Source organism: Lactuca sativa, chromosome 6 (assembly GCF_002870075.4).
Source record: "Lactuca sativa cultivar Salinas chromosome 6, Lsat_Salinas_v11, whole genome shotgun sequence".
In the NCBI taxonomy this organism is placed as follows: Eukaryota; Viridiplantae; Streptophyta; class Magnoliopsida; order Asterales; family Asteraceae; genus Lactuca; species Lactuca sativa.
The window spans coordinates 129,675,745-129,690,874 of NC_056628.2; the positions used below are offsets into that span (position 1 = coordinate 129,675,745).

General features: G+C 31.0%; 2 protein-coding genes across 2 annotated transcripts; both read left to right on the forward strand.

Moving 5' to 3' along the window:
* Window positions 1–3,649: 3,649 nt before the first annotated feature.
* Window positions 3,650–4,357, forward strand: LOC111880449 (uncharacterized). The gene has a single exon (XM_023876883.1). It carries the CDS (start codon window positions 3,650–3,652, stop codon window positions 4,355–4,357), a length of 708 nt encoding a protein of 235 aa, XP_023732651.1.
* Window positions 4,358–9,827: 5,470 nt separating this feature from the next.
* On the forward strand, window positions 9,828–10,553 carry LOC111880448 (uncharacterized). Its single transcript, XM_023876882.1, has one exon. It carries the CDS (start codon window positions 9,828–9,830, stop codon window positions 10,551–10,553), a length of 726 nt encoding a protein of 241 aa, XP_023732650.1.
* Window positions 10,554–15,130: the final 4,577 nt, after the last annotated feature.

A 15,130-nucleotide genomic window follows, 5' to 3' on the forward strand; every position in this document is an offset into this window, starting at 1 on the left:
TAAACACGACATTCTTCAGGTATCGGAATTAGTACGACATTTGTAAGCACAGGCCTGCCGGCCTAGCTGTTGCAAGCAGCTCTGCTGCGGGATTGTCAGTTCCGTATAAATCTATACACAAGTGTCACGCTCTCCCTCCAGGAGACTCTAATTATAATTTCAGGAGTTGGTTGGTACTTAGATAAGTACTTGAAGTGTGTCTCACCAATGCTATATTAACGGTTATGTGTAGAATAATGAAAAGTTATTTTGTAATAAATAAACAGTAAATATATCTCATAAACTATATTTAATATAGTTTATATGTTTGTTTTCCGTAATTTATTCTAAATATGCAAAGTAGTGTATATGTTTCATAAGTTATACCTATTATAGTTTATATGTTTGTTATCTGTGTTGTAATATGAACTTTGATAGCAATATATAAGTTTCATAAACTATACCTATTATAGTTTATATATTTCTGTTTTACTACAACGAAAATCCTTGTTTAAATTATGAAATCGGTAATATGGTTATCCGTTGAAATTCAATATTTATGTCCAAATGGTACTAAAACAGTTTGCAAAAATTATATTTTCTTTAACAACTTTGAAATCTTTATATACTTATATAAATATAAGATTTATATAATTATGATTAAATAGACAGTCGAATAAATAATTTTACCCCAAGCCCACAACCAAACAAAGAACAAGAAATGGAGTCAAATTATCAATTCTAAGTCTGTTGAACCGTAATTATATAATTTATACATATATAAATATATATTTTTAACAACGGAAACGGTTAATAAAATATTGAAAACATTTAGATAGTAACACTAATTTTATTGCGTTACACTTGTATTCCCCCCCCCCCCCCCTAAAATGGTGAAAAATTATGAAAACGTAGGGATATGAACTCACGTTGTGTGTGATAATGGTTTAGCTAACGAATAGAAATGGTGACTTCGGATTAGAATACAAAATTGATAGTCGTATCCTAACATTTTTAAACAAATATTAACGGTTATAAATTAGTTAATCTTAATAATTTAAAGAGTTTAATAACACTAGTTTTATAAATAAAACTTATCAAAGTTTATAACTAATTTGATGTGAAGATCTTTGAATGAAAAGGAAATAAGCTAATATTTGAGATGGGTTGAGAAGATTTCGTGGTCACTAGATGTGAAAAATGGAACAATGATCCCTTTTTGATACTTAAATATGAAGTAATATGGGGTGGTTTGAGTGATTTCGGCCAAGAACATAATCCGATGAAGGGGGTTCTCGGTGTGGAACTCTACCCGAGAAGAAATGATTTCGGCCAAAAAGGGAAACCCTCCGAGGAGGGTTTGCTGCTGGAAAGGGACTTTACGGTCCGAGGGTTCTCGGCCGAAAACTGGTTTTCGGTCTGAAGGAAATAAGGCTTGCGAAGGTTTTCGGTTCGAACTGTTTTCGGTCCGGGGCTTAGTGGTTCTATGCAAAACTTATCAGTTTTGAAGCATATTGATTTTTTTTATTTAATAAAGGTTATATACATATTAAAGTATTAATTTAACTTTAATGAACTAACAATTCAACAACTTAGACTTTTATTTATCAAGTTTGACTTTTGTTGACTGTTATAGTTTTGAAAATAACAGGTTGTTACAGTCGATGATTAGGTTGCAAGTTTGTTGAAGAACATTTGTGTTCATTAACAACTTTTGATATTTGAAAAAAGTCCATTCAAATTTTACTTTCCCTTTGCTCTAGTTAACTAAGAACAACATTTTCCAACACAAACAACCTCATACCTTGATTTGGTTGATCTACTAGTCTTCAACTAAAAACCATCATCAAGACATGTTTTCTCAATCGCCAATTTAAGGTCATTGTTTCTAAATATCTATAGGTGTTCAATATTTTGATTACAGTCTATCGTTTGCGATGGAATATTGTCATTATCATCAATTGGACATGTCGGTAACGGGGGCATACCATAAAAAGATTATCGGAAAATACAGGTTTAGGTCCATCACCCAACTCATCTCCATCAGATTAAATATATAAGTAGGATGTATCCAATTCTACATCCATAACATTAGTAAAATCCCCATAAACATTTAGGTTATCATCGTTATAAATCATAACATTTTTGTTTCATCTACTATGCCGATGTCGTTAACCTTGACTTTTTGTTAGCGATCGTTAACAAAACGGACACCCTCTTCATTAAGATATGTAGCAACATCATCACCAACATACTTATAATTTTCATGATCCACATAGTGAATCAGTGATACACATTTATATTTCCAGCAACACAATGAAACTGAGATACATTAAGAGTCATAAAAGTACCTATTGGCTTGCTCCCTTTCTCGCTGGATATGTTTCCATCAATCGATTTTCCTCTTTCGTCACCTTCGTTAACCACCACAAACACTTTAACATCATTTCCTCCAACTGAATTTATTAGGTTGATCAACATTCTAAAAATATCCTTTTTATAACCTTTGTCACGGATATGGATTAAGACTCACCAAATAGCAGATGGATACGAAGGAAATAGCAAATTGACTCACCAAATACAAGATTGACCCCACCAAATACAATATAAAATGTCATAATTGCATATGAGATCTAACCATCTGCAATTATAGTGGCTATTTTGTTTAAATTGTTTTTCTTATTATTTTTTAATATTTTGAACATATTAATTAGCAAATTTGGCAAAATTAGCAAATTTCTCTTGTTTTTAATGTCATAATTAGTAAAAGCTTATGCTAGCAGTTAGATAAAATGTTCTTTTGTTCTTCGTTTTATTCATGTTTGTATGATAAGTCTCTTCCAACTTTAATCTATCTTAATTACATTACCACTCTTTTATTCTTATTCATTCGTATTTCAAATACAAAAATGTTAATGGTATTCATGTTGAATGATGAGTTAGTTGAAATTGAAGATACACTGGTAGAAAAGTGGACCCAAATATGTATTTCAGATCGATTAAAATACTTCAGTCGTCTATGTCGACTTAAAATGGTTAACGAAATAAAACTTTGTAATATTCAAAGCAAAACTCCAACTTGTTGAATTGTTTACATGATGCTTTACAACTAGTTCAATAAATTATTATTTTTTGGATATAAATTACATATATAATCCTGGCTTTCTTTATTCAATTCCAAGTTGGTTGTATATAATTGGGTTTCAATAAGTGTTTTGACTTTTCGTTTTCCAATATTATAATTTTGGATCTACTTATTTGAATTTGGGTTTCAAACTTCGATGTTTTAGGGTGTCCATATTGCAATATAGAGTGTTTTTTTAGCGAACCCGTAAGGATAAACATAAGTGAAATTATACTTTTTACTACTTCGATGATAGCCATGTACAAGTTAACAAATAGTTTGAAAGAAACCACTTGTATAGAAGCTTCCTTTCTATAATTAACTGAAAGATAGTACAGGGACTGTTTTGGGATGTAAAGGTATGGGCTTAGGGCTTGCATATAGTCTAAGGACAATACTTTTTAGTCTAGTCTATTTCTTTATTAAACAATAAACACACTGGTTTATGCAGGAATGGTATATACTCAAGTACTTCTCTATAAAGGAAAAAAAAGATTAATTTCTGTTGTCATTAACTTTCCCATCTTATTCTCTTTACACTTCCTGATGGATGGACTTTCATGGATACTCACATACATACAACTATGTCTATACGGTATTACCTATTACCTTACAGTCCTACTTCTATCCCATAACCGTCCCACCATTTACCTTGATAATTTTAATGTTGTTTCCAATTCGTTGACAAACAACGCCACAATCTATTTGGACCTGAGAATCAAGAATGAAAACTCGTTGATAGGCATTTACTACGAGGATCCTCTAAATCTCACCATAACTTATTTGCCACCAACCAAATCAGCAAGCAGCAATGTTACTATCGGACAATGTGCCATTCAAGGCTTTTATCAAGGGAGCGAGGAGGTTAAACAGATCCAACTATCAGTTGTGGTTCAAGACTTGTTTTCGACTACTGAACAACGAAGGAGACTGGGTGAGACGCATGTTTCTCTGTATGGTTCAGCTAAAGTGATCGATTTCATAGTAGATTTGGAGGCGAATATAAAGTTCATGTTATTTGAGAACACGAAGTCCCATCTGATGATCCGATCTGGTGTGGAGGTTAACGACAACACTGGGACATCTGTGTTAAAGACCGTTGAAATGAAGTATGCTTCTGGGTCGAATAAGTGGGGAGTTGTGAAATGGCTAATGACAGTTCCTTTGTCTCTTCTGTTCCATTTTGTTTTTTATTGCGCTTGTTGGTTAGCTTTCCAATTATTTTCATTTGTTTTTTTATGTCCGTCTAATTAAGTTGTGAATCGGTAGCAGGGTGTTATTCGATAAGTTAAATCAGTAATAGGATTAATAAGTTTTTTAACATCTAAATATTAACCGTAACCCAACCTAACAAGAGTTGGTTTTATCGGTTTTTTGATTATTTGCTTCGGTTTATTCGGTTCGGTTTTACGACATAAACCGAATAAGGTATCACTTTAGCAATGTATATGATCAATTTTACTTTATTATTATATATTCGTTTAATTTGCTTAATATTTAATATAATATAAAACATAAATATAAATTAGTTTAGTTGTTAATTATTAAGTAGTATGTTAAATAAAACATTTTGAGAAGTAATGAAATTCAATATTAATTTATTATACTAAAAAAAAATTATTAAATTGATAACTTTGTTTATTTGGTTTAACAAATATGGATATGTTATAAGCAAATAAGGTCATTTTTATTCCGTAAACTAAGCAAAATTACCCAAAAACAAAATATATTAAACTAACTAACCCAAGCATCATCTAGTTCGGTTTGGCTATTTGGTTTTGGCTTTTTCTCAAACCATTTCACGACATGATAAAAAAATAAAAGGCACGAAACAAAATTTGGATGAAATTCAAATGTCAATTTGTGTTCATGTCTAGTGTTAAAAACATGTTCTGTCCTCTTGCGTTTGTGTTCAAAATTTGACACGAAATTCAGACGATATTAACATGGGTTTGTAGTGTTTGATGTGTTTTATGTGATTACCTATGAATTAAATAAACTAATCGTTATTGCAGGCTATCTTTGTATTGTTATGCCATATTTACATAATTCAATTGTTTTCGTGTTGGTAAAATAACGACGTTGTGTTCTGTTGTGTTTGTGTTTCATAAAACAACTCAGCAGTATCATGTTAGACAAAAGCATGACACAATTTGTGTGGCTTAACACCTATATATGCACCCTATTGGTTTAAATATCAATTCTATAACTTAGACTAAATTACAAAAATGTTCCATGTGGTTTCATGATTGATGTGTAAATTAGCTCTTCTTTTTAAATTTATAAACGATTTTACTAGAACTCTGGACTATTACACAACTAGAGAGTGTATCTAATCTTATACTAGTATAACTGAGGTACATGTTATCTAACCCTAGAGGAGAAGGTACATGTTGTCCAAAGAGAGGAGATGATTCAGTTCATAAAATCTAATTGCTAATTAACCAAAAACAATTAAGTAAATGGGGGAATTTATCTGAAATAATAGACTAAGAACATTAGCAAACACAAGTAAATAGGATATAAGAAAACTGATTTGGAAGCAGATAAATAAAGGTACTCTTACACATACTCGATTACTACCTTTATAGTTGGTTTCTCAGTCGTGCAATGGATATTTAGTTCATTATTCACCAATTCCTAGGTTGCTTATCCTCTTGATCCGATTCTAACCTTAATGATGATAATTACATTACCTCAATTGTGATGATATTAACTAACCCATATTATCAGTTTTTAGTTCATATCATTCAAATTTTGATCTTTTAATTAATCTCAATGGCCATGAAAATTAATTGGTTTACATAATGGTCAACCAACGTAAAGCAACACATTAAGGTTCATTAGATTATTAACCTAACCCTAGGATTCTGTCTATCACTAGTCATAATTGTCAATGGTCACAATCACCTATGATTCAAGTAAACATAGTTAGAGTGGATAATATTAACTCAATACGGAATAAGGATCCAAACATCAATATATAAGGATCTTTGGTTGATAAAACATAATAAATTAAACTTCCAATATCCAAATAGAAATCAAACCATGATTTTAGGGTTCATCTACACCTCACCAAAAGCAAAAGGATTTTTAGCCCAAAATCAAAAAGAACATAAGGAAATCCGAATAGAATGCTACATATAGAAAATTAATCAAACCAAATGAATCCCTAATGATTATGCACTTGATCCTCCGAATTCCTGATGTTATCCTTTCGGCCTTCAAAATGCCTTATGGACTCTCAAATCACTCCATTTGTTACTTATTGTCGTTGTTAGATGCAATGGTGATAGAGGAAAGGCTATTTATACTTTTCATAGACAACCTTAATTACACGGCATGTATGGATAATAAACATCTCGCATTTTACTTTGCTTCCCCAAAATGTTAGGTTCTTCAAGATTCATCAGATAACAAAAATTTATTTGATCAACGCGTCTAGTACTGAAAATGCGCACAACAAGTAACTCTTTGATTTCGCACTTTGTAAGCTTCTTACACTCCAACTTAGTATATAACTCTATTTCTTGTTTTTTTCTCCATAATTTTTGTTATTAACAAAATTACAATTATAATCATAATAACCACCTTTCATCTTTAATTACAGCAAAATACGGATTAAATATACATGATGTTGCAAAAATATATGCATAAATAAGGCCATATGAAAATACCCCACACTAGGACTTTTTCTTTTCTTCAAGTAAACTAGGACACATATGTCTTATAACTGGCGTTGTGCGTCCTGTTGGCAAAATGGTTTCTTCGGTTAATGTTCTAGGTGTTTGTTGGTTGGGTGTCGGATGTTTCTTATCTTCTTCTTGGGTGCAACTATAAATGAGGATCTCTATGTTGGACTCTTGGCACTCTCTTTTCATTAAGATCAAGAGAATAATTCAAAGGTCTATATGGATATGGCTTCTTTATTCGTCCTTTTTATTTTAGTTGCAATCGATTGGATGAACAGGGATCCAACTATTGAGCTATGAGGTTAAATTTTTAGTTTTATATATTTTTAATAATGAATCATTTTCAACAAACGAAACTCGCAGAGTTCAATTTTAATTTTTGTTTTATATTATACTTTAGGAAGTACAACTTTATACATTAAACAATTATCTACAAATAACTATTTCTTATTTTGACTATATCTACACTCTTAATATCCAAATTCTTGGTTTACGTTGTTGATATAAACTTTTATCCATAACTCTTTTAACTGTATAACTGTTTTCCTGTGTAACGTGCCGGATTACGCCTAGTGTGTGTGTGTGTGTATTATATATATATATATATATATATATATATATATATATATATAGAGAGAGAGAGAGAGAGAGAGAGAGAGAGAGAGAGAAGGGGGATGTGGGGAGGGGCGAGAGTATATACAAAAAAATTATAAAATTCCACTTTGATTGTTAAATGGTAAAATTTTTGTAACTTGAATAGTCAATTATGTAATTAATCCTAAATCCAATTTAAAACCTACTATAGTAGGTTTAAAGTCTAATTAAACTTGCTATAGTAGGTTTAAAGTCTAATTTAGCATGTTCAAATCTTTAGTGACTAAATCAAACCAAAGTAGAGACTTTGTGGTCATTTTAGTCTAAATTCCTATTATCTAAAACAATGACCTTGCTTTAGTGTTATTATCTAAAAGATTCAAACCTAAAAAACGAATAGAATTGTTAAGAGATGATTTTTTAAAAATTTAGATTTAAAGTCCCAAATTTAATAATTTTCTTAATTCAGTCTAAAAAAATTATGTGTATAAATATATTTACAAAGTTACATAAATAGTCCCAAACGTCATCATTAGACCTAGTTGCTTCCCTCCGCTTCTTCACTTATTCGACAACCACCACCAGATTCTTCCACTTCCATCAAAACCATGAAATGAGGCCACCTAAAAACCTTACCAATCAAGCCTCCATCCTAAGCCCTAATAAACAACCTTCGTCACGAGCCTTAATTTTAAACCATTGTATGTGAAGATTTTGCCAGAGAACCTAAAAAAATAGATACACAACAAGGACTAATAATCAGGTAGGTCGTATTATTTTTCTAGAGGCTACACATAATGAGAGGGATCAACATAACACAGTAATTTTTTTGGATCCTTATTTTAGTGTGTTTCTAGGCAATGTTCAAGGGTTCAACACACACACACAAATAGAGGGTTATCACGTACCTTCTTTGATTTCTTTTACCATCACTAACAATAATCTGATTGTTGAAAATAAATTGATTTTATTGGCATTGTTGAAAAAAATAACACCGAGTCCTTTTAAGTAGTCATTTTAAGTTGCCTTCTTGACTTGCACTTACACAATCTCCAAACCATTTCCATATTCACCCAAAAATAGAATAAAAAATGGGATAAATAGTGTTTCATCTCCAAATTTATTCCATTTCTTATCCGGTTTTTACCCCAAAAATTATATTCTTCAATATTTCATTCTTCCAACTTACATAGATTGTGAAAGACACCACTTATACTAATTTGCTTTAAACAAATATATAATCTATATTTTTTCATTACAATAATATTAAATAAATAAGATTATATTTATAACACACTTATAAGTTTTTGTAAATAGGCTATTATTTTTTAAAATTCCAATATATATTTAACTTTTTATATGAATTTTATGAACAAAAAACAAACTTTATATTTATAATTAATTAATACAATTTAATATATAACAAAATACTATATGTATTAAATATTATATTTAAATTATAATTGGTAGGTAAAAATAAACTAGAAATGTATAAATATATAAACAAAGAGACTAGAACCAACAACAGAAAATTCATCCTCATTTTGGGAAAATGAAAAATATAATACCATATTTGATGTAATATTATGTATATCTTCCAAAATGAGGATTAGATAGGAAAGAGTTGGAGAATAATGGAAAAAAATGAAAAATAAGAATGAGTCGGTGATGCTCTTAATTTTGTTGGAAACACAAATTTTTGTGTTGTATTTTTATCATACCTTCTTGTATTCATAAGCTAGGTTCTTGAAGCACGATTCAGATTCCTCGAATATTGTGTTGTGATTTGTTTTTTTTTACTTTTTTAGTGGTAATTGTACAATATGATCGGTGACTATTGCGAACCTGATTTTATTGTAATGATTACCACGACATCCACCAATTGAAATTTTCATTGTATTTCCAATAAGAGATTCTTGTAGCATGGTTCAAATTTTTTTTAAGTGTTTATGTTGATATTTTTTTAATTGGGTCTGTTTATTGTGTTTATGTGTCTTTTTCAAACACAGAAAATAAACAAAGTCCCAAAAAATTGGTATTTTTTCATGAAGATGGTGCGAGTGGACAGTGGAAAGTAATGGAGGTGGTGGTAGCGGCAAGTGATGTGAGAACGAAGAGGAAGGGATTGGAGGGGATATGGTGTGGTCGTTTTATATTAAATAATATTATAAAATATTATTAACCAAAATAGATATAAAATCAAATCGAAAAGGTTTAACACTCATTTTAAATGGTTAATATGCTGATCATGTAAGAATTCCAAACCATAAGTAGTATCCTCATAAAAAAAAGGTTATGGACTGAACATGTATCGTTTTTTAAAATAGAGGGACCATTAATGTAATGTATTTACGAACGAATAAGAATAACGACTGGGTTATACAGTAAGCCTTTCTAAGTTTCATCCACTAAAATTGTTAAACACTCCCTGTGTCAAGATGAGCTACAATTTTACTATCGGCACTTTCAATATGTTAGTAGCTGTCGTGATAATCGTCCTTTTATGTTTCTACTCATATCCGAATCCCCCAAAACTCTCTATAGAGGAATTCTCAGTTCCAGCCTTCAACTACTCCTCAAACCATACAGCCGAAAACATCTATTTTGATCTTAAACTAAGAAATATGAATAAGGCAATCGGTCTATACTACGAAGACCCATTAAGCATCGCCTTCTTTTATTACCCATACGATGATCCCTACCAGAAATATGTTTGGGCAGGCACTCTGGCAGCCTTTTACCAAGGTAATGGCAAGACGAAGCATATCAAATCATTCATGGGGAACGACCTCCAACTTCCATCTACGGTGGTGGTCGACCCAGAAGAGCACATCCAAGATCTTGTAAAGACTGATCATGTGAGATCCCTGCTCAAAGACCACCTCCAGCTGCCATCTACGTTGGCAGAGACTCGTAAGGAGATGGTGGGTCGGATACAGGCACTGAATATTAGGATCGCCGTGGTTATTAATTATAGATTCAAGTACTGGGTCGGATCATCTAAGCATCAACTGGAGCTGGGTGGTAATGTGATGGTTGACCTTACGACTGGTGAGATGGTTTCGCCTGGAAGCATTGACTTGGTAGAATCCGCAGCTTCCGCCGGAGGACAAGTTATGCTCGTGTTACTTTTTACTGCGTTTCTTCTTATTATATGTTTTTAAATGTAGTTAATTTGTCGTCTTGTACTGGATCTGGAAAGGCTCATCTATATGGGAAGTTGGAAACTAATAATTATAAATTCAAGTCTTTTTTAGAATAGTTATACTTTCTTTTATTTGGAGTTTTCTATAAGTGGATAGTTATTAGAATAAATAATTAACTAATAATCATAAATTTAAGTCCTGTTTAGAATAGTTATAGTTTCTTTAATTTGGAGTTTTCTATAAGTGGATAGTTATTAGAATAAATAATTACCAAAACCTTGTACTTTTATTATTTTATATCGAATATTTTTGCTTGACATTTCAAAATGTCAACGATATTACAATATGCTCAAAATATATATATATATATATATATATATATATATATATATATATATATATATATATATATATATATATATATATATATATATATATATATATATATATATATATATATATATATATATATATAGTGTGTGTGTTGCTATGGTATTTTTTTTAATAGAAAAAAGCTTCCTTTATAGGAAATTTGACAATTTTGTCCGTGGAGGATTGTGGGCTTATGTGACAACTGTCAAATTCAAGTCATTTTCGGATCCATGCATCTTTATAAAAACCATTCATACACAACATGCCATGACCTAGTAGTATAAATTAGGTCAAAATCTTGCATAAACTAGGATCCAACTAAGATCTAGGACTAATATACTTGACACTTACGATTCTAGTAAGTTGCTTAACTACAATAGGAAATGCCAATACTATAATTAGAATGAAACTTCAAACTTTGTTACAATTGAAAAAGGGTATAAAACCTTAAAAATAAATTAAAATATTCTAATTACATTTCAATATGATGGTGAATATCAAACAATGTTCCAAAAACCCTAAAGAGCCAAAAATCCAAATTTATAAACCTTAAAGCTTAAAAACTTTATAAAATTTGGCTATAAACTTCCTAATATCAAATTTTTATTAATCAAATTATGGATTATATCAATGAAATAGAAATTTAAATTATCATACATTAATCATAATTTATTAGTTAAAAACAAGATTTTTAAATAAATCAAGAGTTGCTTAATAAACACTTTTATAAAAATTAGGGTTTTTATAAAAATTAAGGAGGGAATTGTATAAAATTTGAATTGAGGAGAGAGAAGGCTTTAAGGGACTCAAAAATCCGGCCATCCCCTCTCCCCATGCCCTCTCTCTTCCCAAAACATCAATCATTAAAAACAATCTCCACTCTTCCACTTCTCTCTTCACTCTCTCTCACACTCCACCCTTTCAACTCTCAAACCCTCTTCCTCTCTCTCTCTAACTCACGAAAATCATCAGCCAAGAACACCTCTCCACACTCAAATCTTCATCCTCCAAGACTAATCTTCAAGGTAGACACGAAAATCTTTCACCTTTCCTTACTTTCCTTCTTGTTTTTTTTAGGTTTTTCTTGTATTTCTCTTCCTTCTACACCATTCTTTATGAACATTCATGAGCATGTTCATGAATGTCGAGTTTGATGATGATGGTGGTAGGGTTTCACCCAAAAACAACATGCATGTTGTTTAATGGTGAATTCAAGGACCAAAACCTATGTCAAACACTAAAAATTCGGATCTTTACAAGTTTTAAAGGTTCAAACACCTTATGAATTCAAGTATTTCTTTTAAAAACATCACTATAACAAACATATGTCCATGCATGGTCTTCAAACTGTGATGCATGTGATGAACACCAAGTTAATGAGCTTGATGATCAAAGTACATTGTTAATAGTGCATGTAAACGATTTTGTCTATAAAAATATCTAAAATTTCTTTTCTGTTCAAACCAAATTCTTTCTAGATTCCCATTAAGGTAATATGAACATCTGGAAAATTTCAAGATCTTTTATCATTTCTTTGATTTACTAAAATTGTTACAAGAAAACAAGGGCATAAATCACATAAAATACTTCCAGAGGTCTATAAATCCGTAATAAATTCATGGATGACCCCTATGGTGAATAATGACCACTAATTAAATTTCATCGATTTTTGTTGCTGTTTGTTATGATTTCCAATTTTCTTTTTGTTTGGGTATAATAAATCACAAAACCACTTTAAAGAGTGTGAAAATTTCATCTAAAATTTTTCGAAGACCTTACCTGTGGTGGGAGACTCAGAAACATAATTTCAGAATTTTTCATCATGCCTTACTATTTGTCCGAATTTTTGATATTTATAATGGCCTAAAAATAGGAAAAATAGTTCTGATTATCCAAAATTCATGAAAATTTACCAGAACATCATGTTGTACAGTAGGAGGGTACATAAAATTTTTGATGATTTTTCTCTACTGTAAACTATTTTTCTCCTATTTTCTAAGGTTAAATACACTTAAATACACTTAAATACACATAAATATCCAAAACCGGATTATACAATATGAAAACCACTTTTGGTATTTTCCCAGATTACTTACACTGTAAATGATGTTAAACAAAATTTTGGTAATTTATTTTAACTGTTTATTATTTATTCTTCAATTAATGATTATTTAAGGGGATAAAACAAGGAAAAATAGAAATACCCACTGAAAAATTTTTCCCAGCCTATTTATGTATAATAACAGTTAAATAAAAAGTTTGGGTAATTTTGGAATCTTTTTTCTATTTATTTCAATTTTTATTGGAATAAATGCTCAAAAATCATAAAATATAATTAAACAGCTTGGAAATCCATTTTTATATTTTTCCCAGATTAGTAATGTGTAATAACACTAAAATAAAAATTTTGAGAATTTTTGTCCTTTGAATGCTATTTTTCGTGAATTTATGTTGTTATGAAGACTTAAAAATTTGGAAAATAGTTAACCATATCAACAATTCAAGGAAAATTTTCTGGAAAACCTCTATTGTATTTACAATGAAAATACAAGGATTGACAATTTTTGGAAACTGTTTGATAATATTTTACATTTTTAGGAATATAAAACACCTTTAAATGTGTAGAAATACCTTTAAGTTATATTATTAAATCTGGAAAATTAATATCGCAAAGTTGTAATTAATCGCACGACTTGTAGAATTTCACCATTTCAGAAAAAGTGTAACCAATTAATATTAAATCCAATATCAGAACATAAATTGGCATTTCGCTATATGTAGAGTTTAGTATATTAGCAATATATTTCGACATTGAAACTCACTAGTGTGTGTTTGATGTCGTAGGATCCTGGTAGTAAGACGTTGGTGTATTCCACGGCACCACTTGTACCTACACGAAACATTGTGAGTATGCACGCACTCCCCTATTTTCAGTTTTTATGTTTTGGGGTGGAAAAGCATGTCCAGAAAAACTATTATTTGCATGTTGTATTTAAATTGATTTGTATCAAACATGATTGCTATTGTATTGCTATGTCTCTCTATGTATGTCTATGCAACACGGAACATGAGAACTTACCGTACTAAGGCCCTTCCCTTATCTCTAACCATTAACTCTTTGAGCCAATGGTCATTATGGATAGTGCTATTAGGAATTGACAACTCCCCACTCGCCCTATTGCTGGAGTGCATGATACCATATTCATCTATGTAACGATAAGCATAGATCTCGATAGGGCTTCAGTCATAGGTTTGGTTGAGACTCATTGTTTGCTCATACATATACAAACTCGTTTCTCGTTATAACAATAAACTTGTATTCATTAATAGCAATCAACTTTGTTTCTCATTAAAGCAATGTACTTGTATTTACGAAAAGCCTTATTTCAAGCTCGATTTTATAAACTTGTGAACTCACAAACTATTTTCATAGTTGACGCTCATTTTACATGCTTTTTCAGGAAATAATTAGTAAGTAGATATAAAGATTCATCATCATAGAGCATGCTGCATCGTGTTGAAGCTATTATGAAGTTATATTTTGAACATTGTTGTTTTGGAAAACTTGTACTTTGTTTCTTTTTAAGCTATGGGTTGTAAACTTTTAAATACTGCTATGGTGATGTATCTTTATCTTTTGCAATGAAACCATTATCGCTGTCATATCTTGCGTTTCCGCTTTAGCGGGGTGTGACAGAAGTGGTATCAGAGCTAAAGTTATAGAGAACATCGGTTTTTCTTTAAGAAAACACAACCTATAACTAAAATTTACAAAGAAATTCTTTTTGCGTCAAACATATTACTAGTATAATTAGGTCGGGGGTTGTATCGTTGGACCTCGATTAAACATAGCCTGATCACCTATGTTTAATTAAGGAAAGATTTATACAAAGCTTGAGCTAATTATAATGGGAATATGTTCAACAAAAAATATTTGAGAAAACTTTATTTCAAAAATTCAAAACGGTTAATTTTGGTGTGTGTAAGCATTGCATATTATAGGCATGCATTGTCATTTATTTCATATCTCATTGAAACTATGTCTCACTCCACTATGTCAACATCGTCATCTTCCCGCGCTACCGCCTCAGCCGATGAGTCCGGCTACGTCACTGTTATCCTCGACATAAGCCCCCCTCCTCGGTAGAAGAAGACCCATCGGAGGACACGGAAGATACAGGGAACTCGGTGGAGATCAGCAATGAAAACGCCCCGAGTCAACG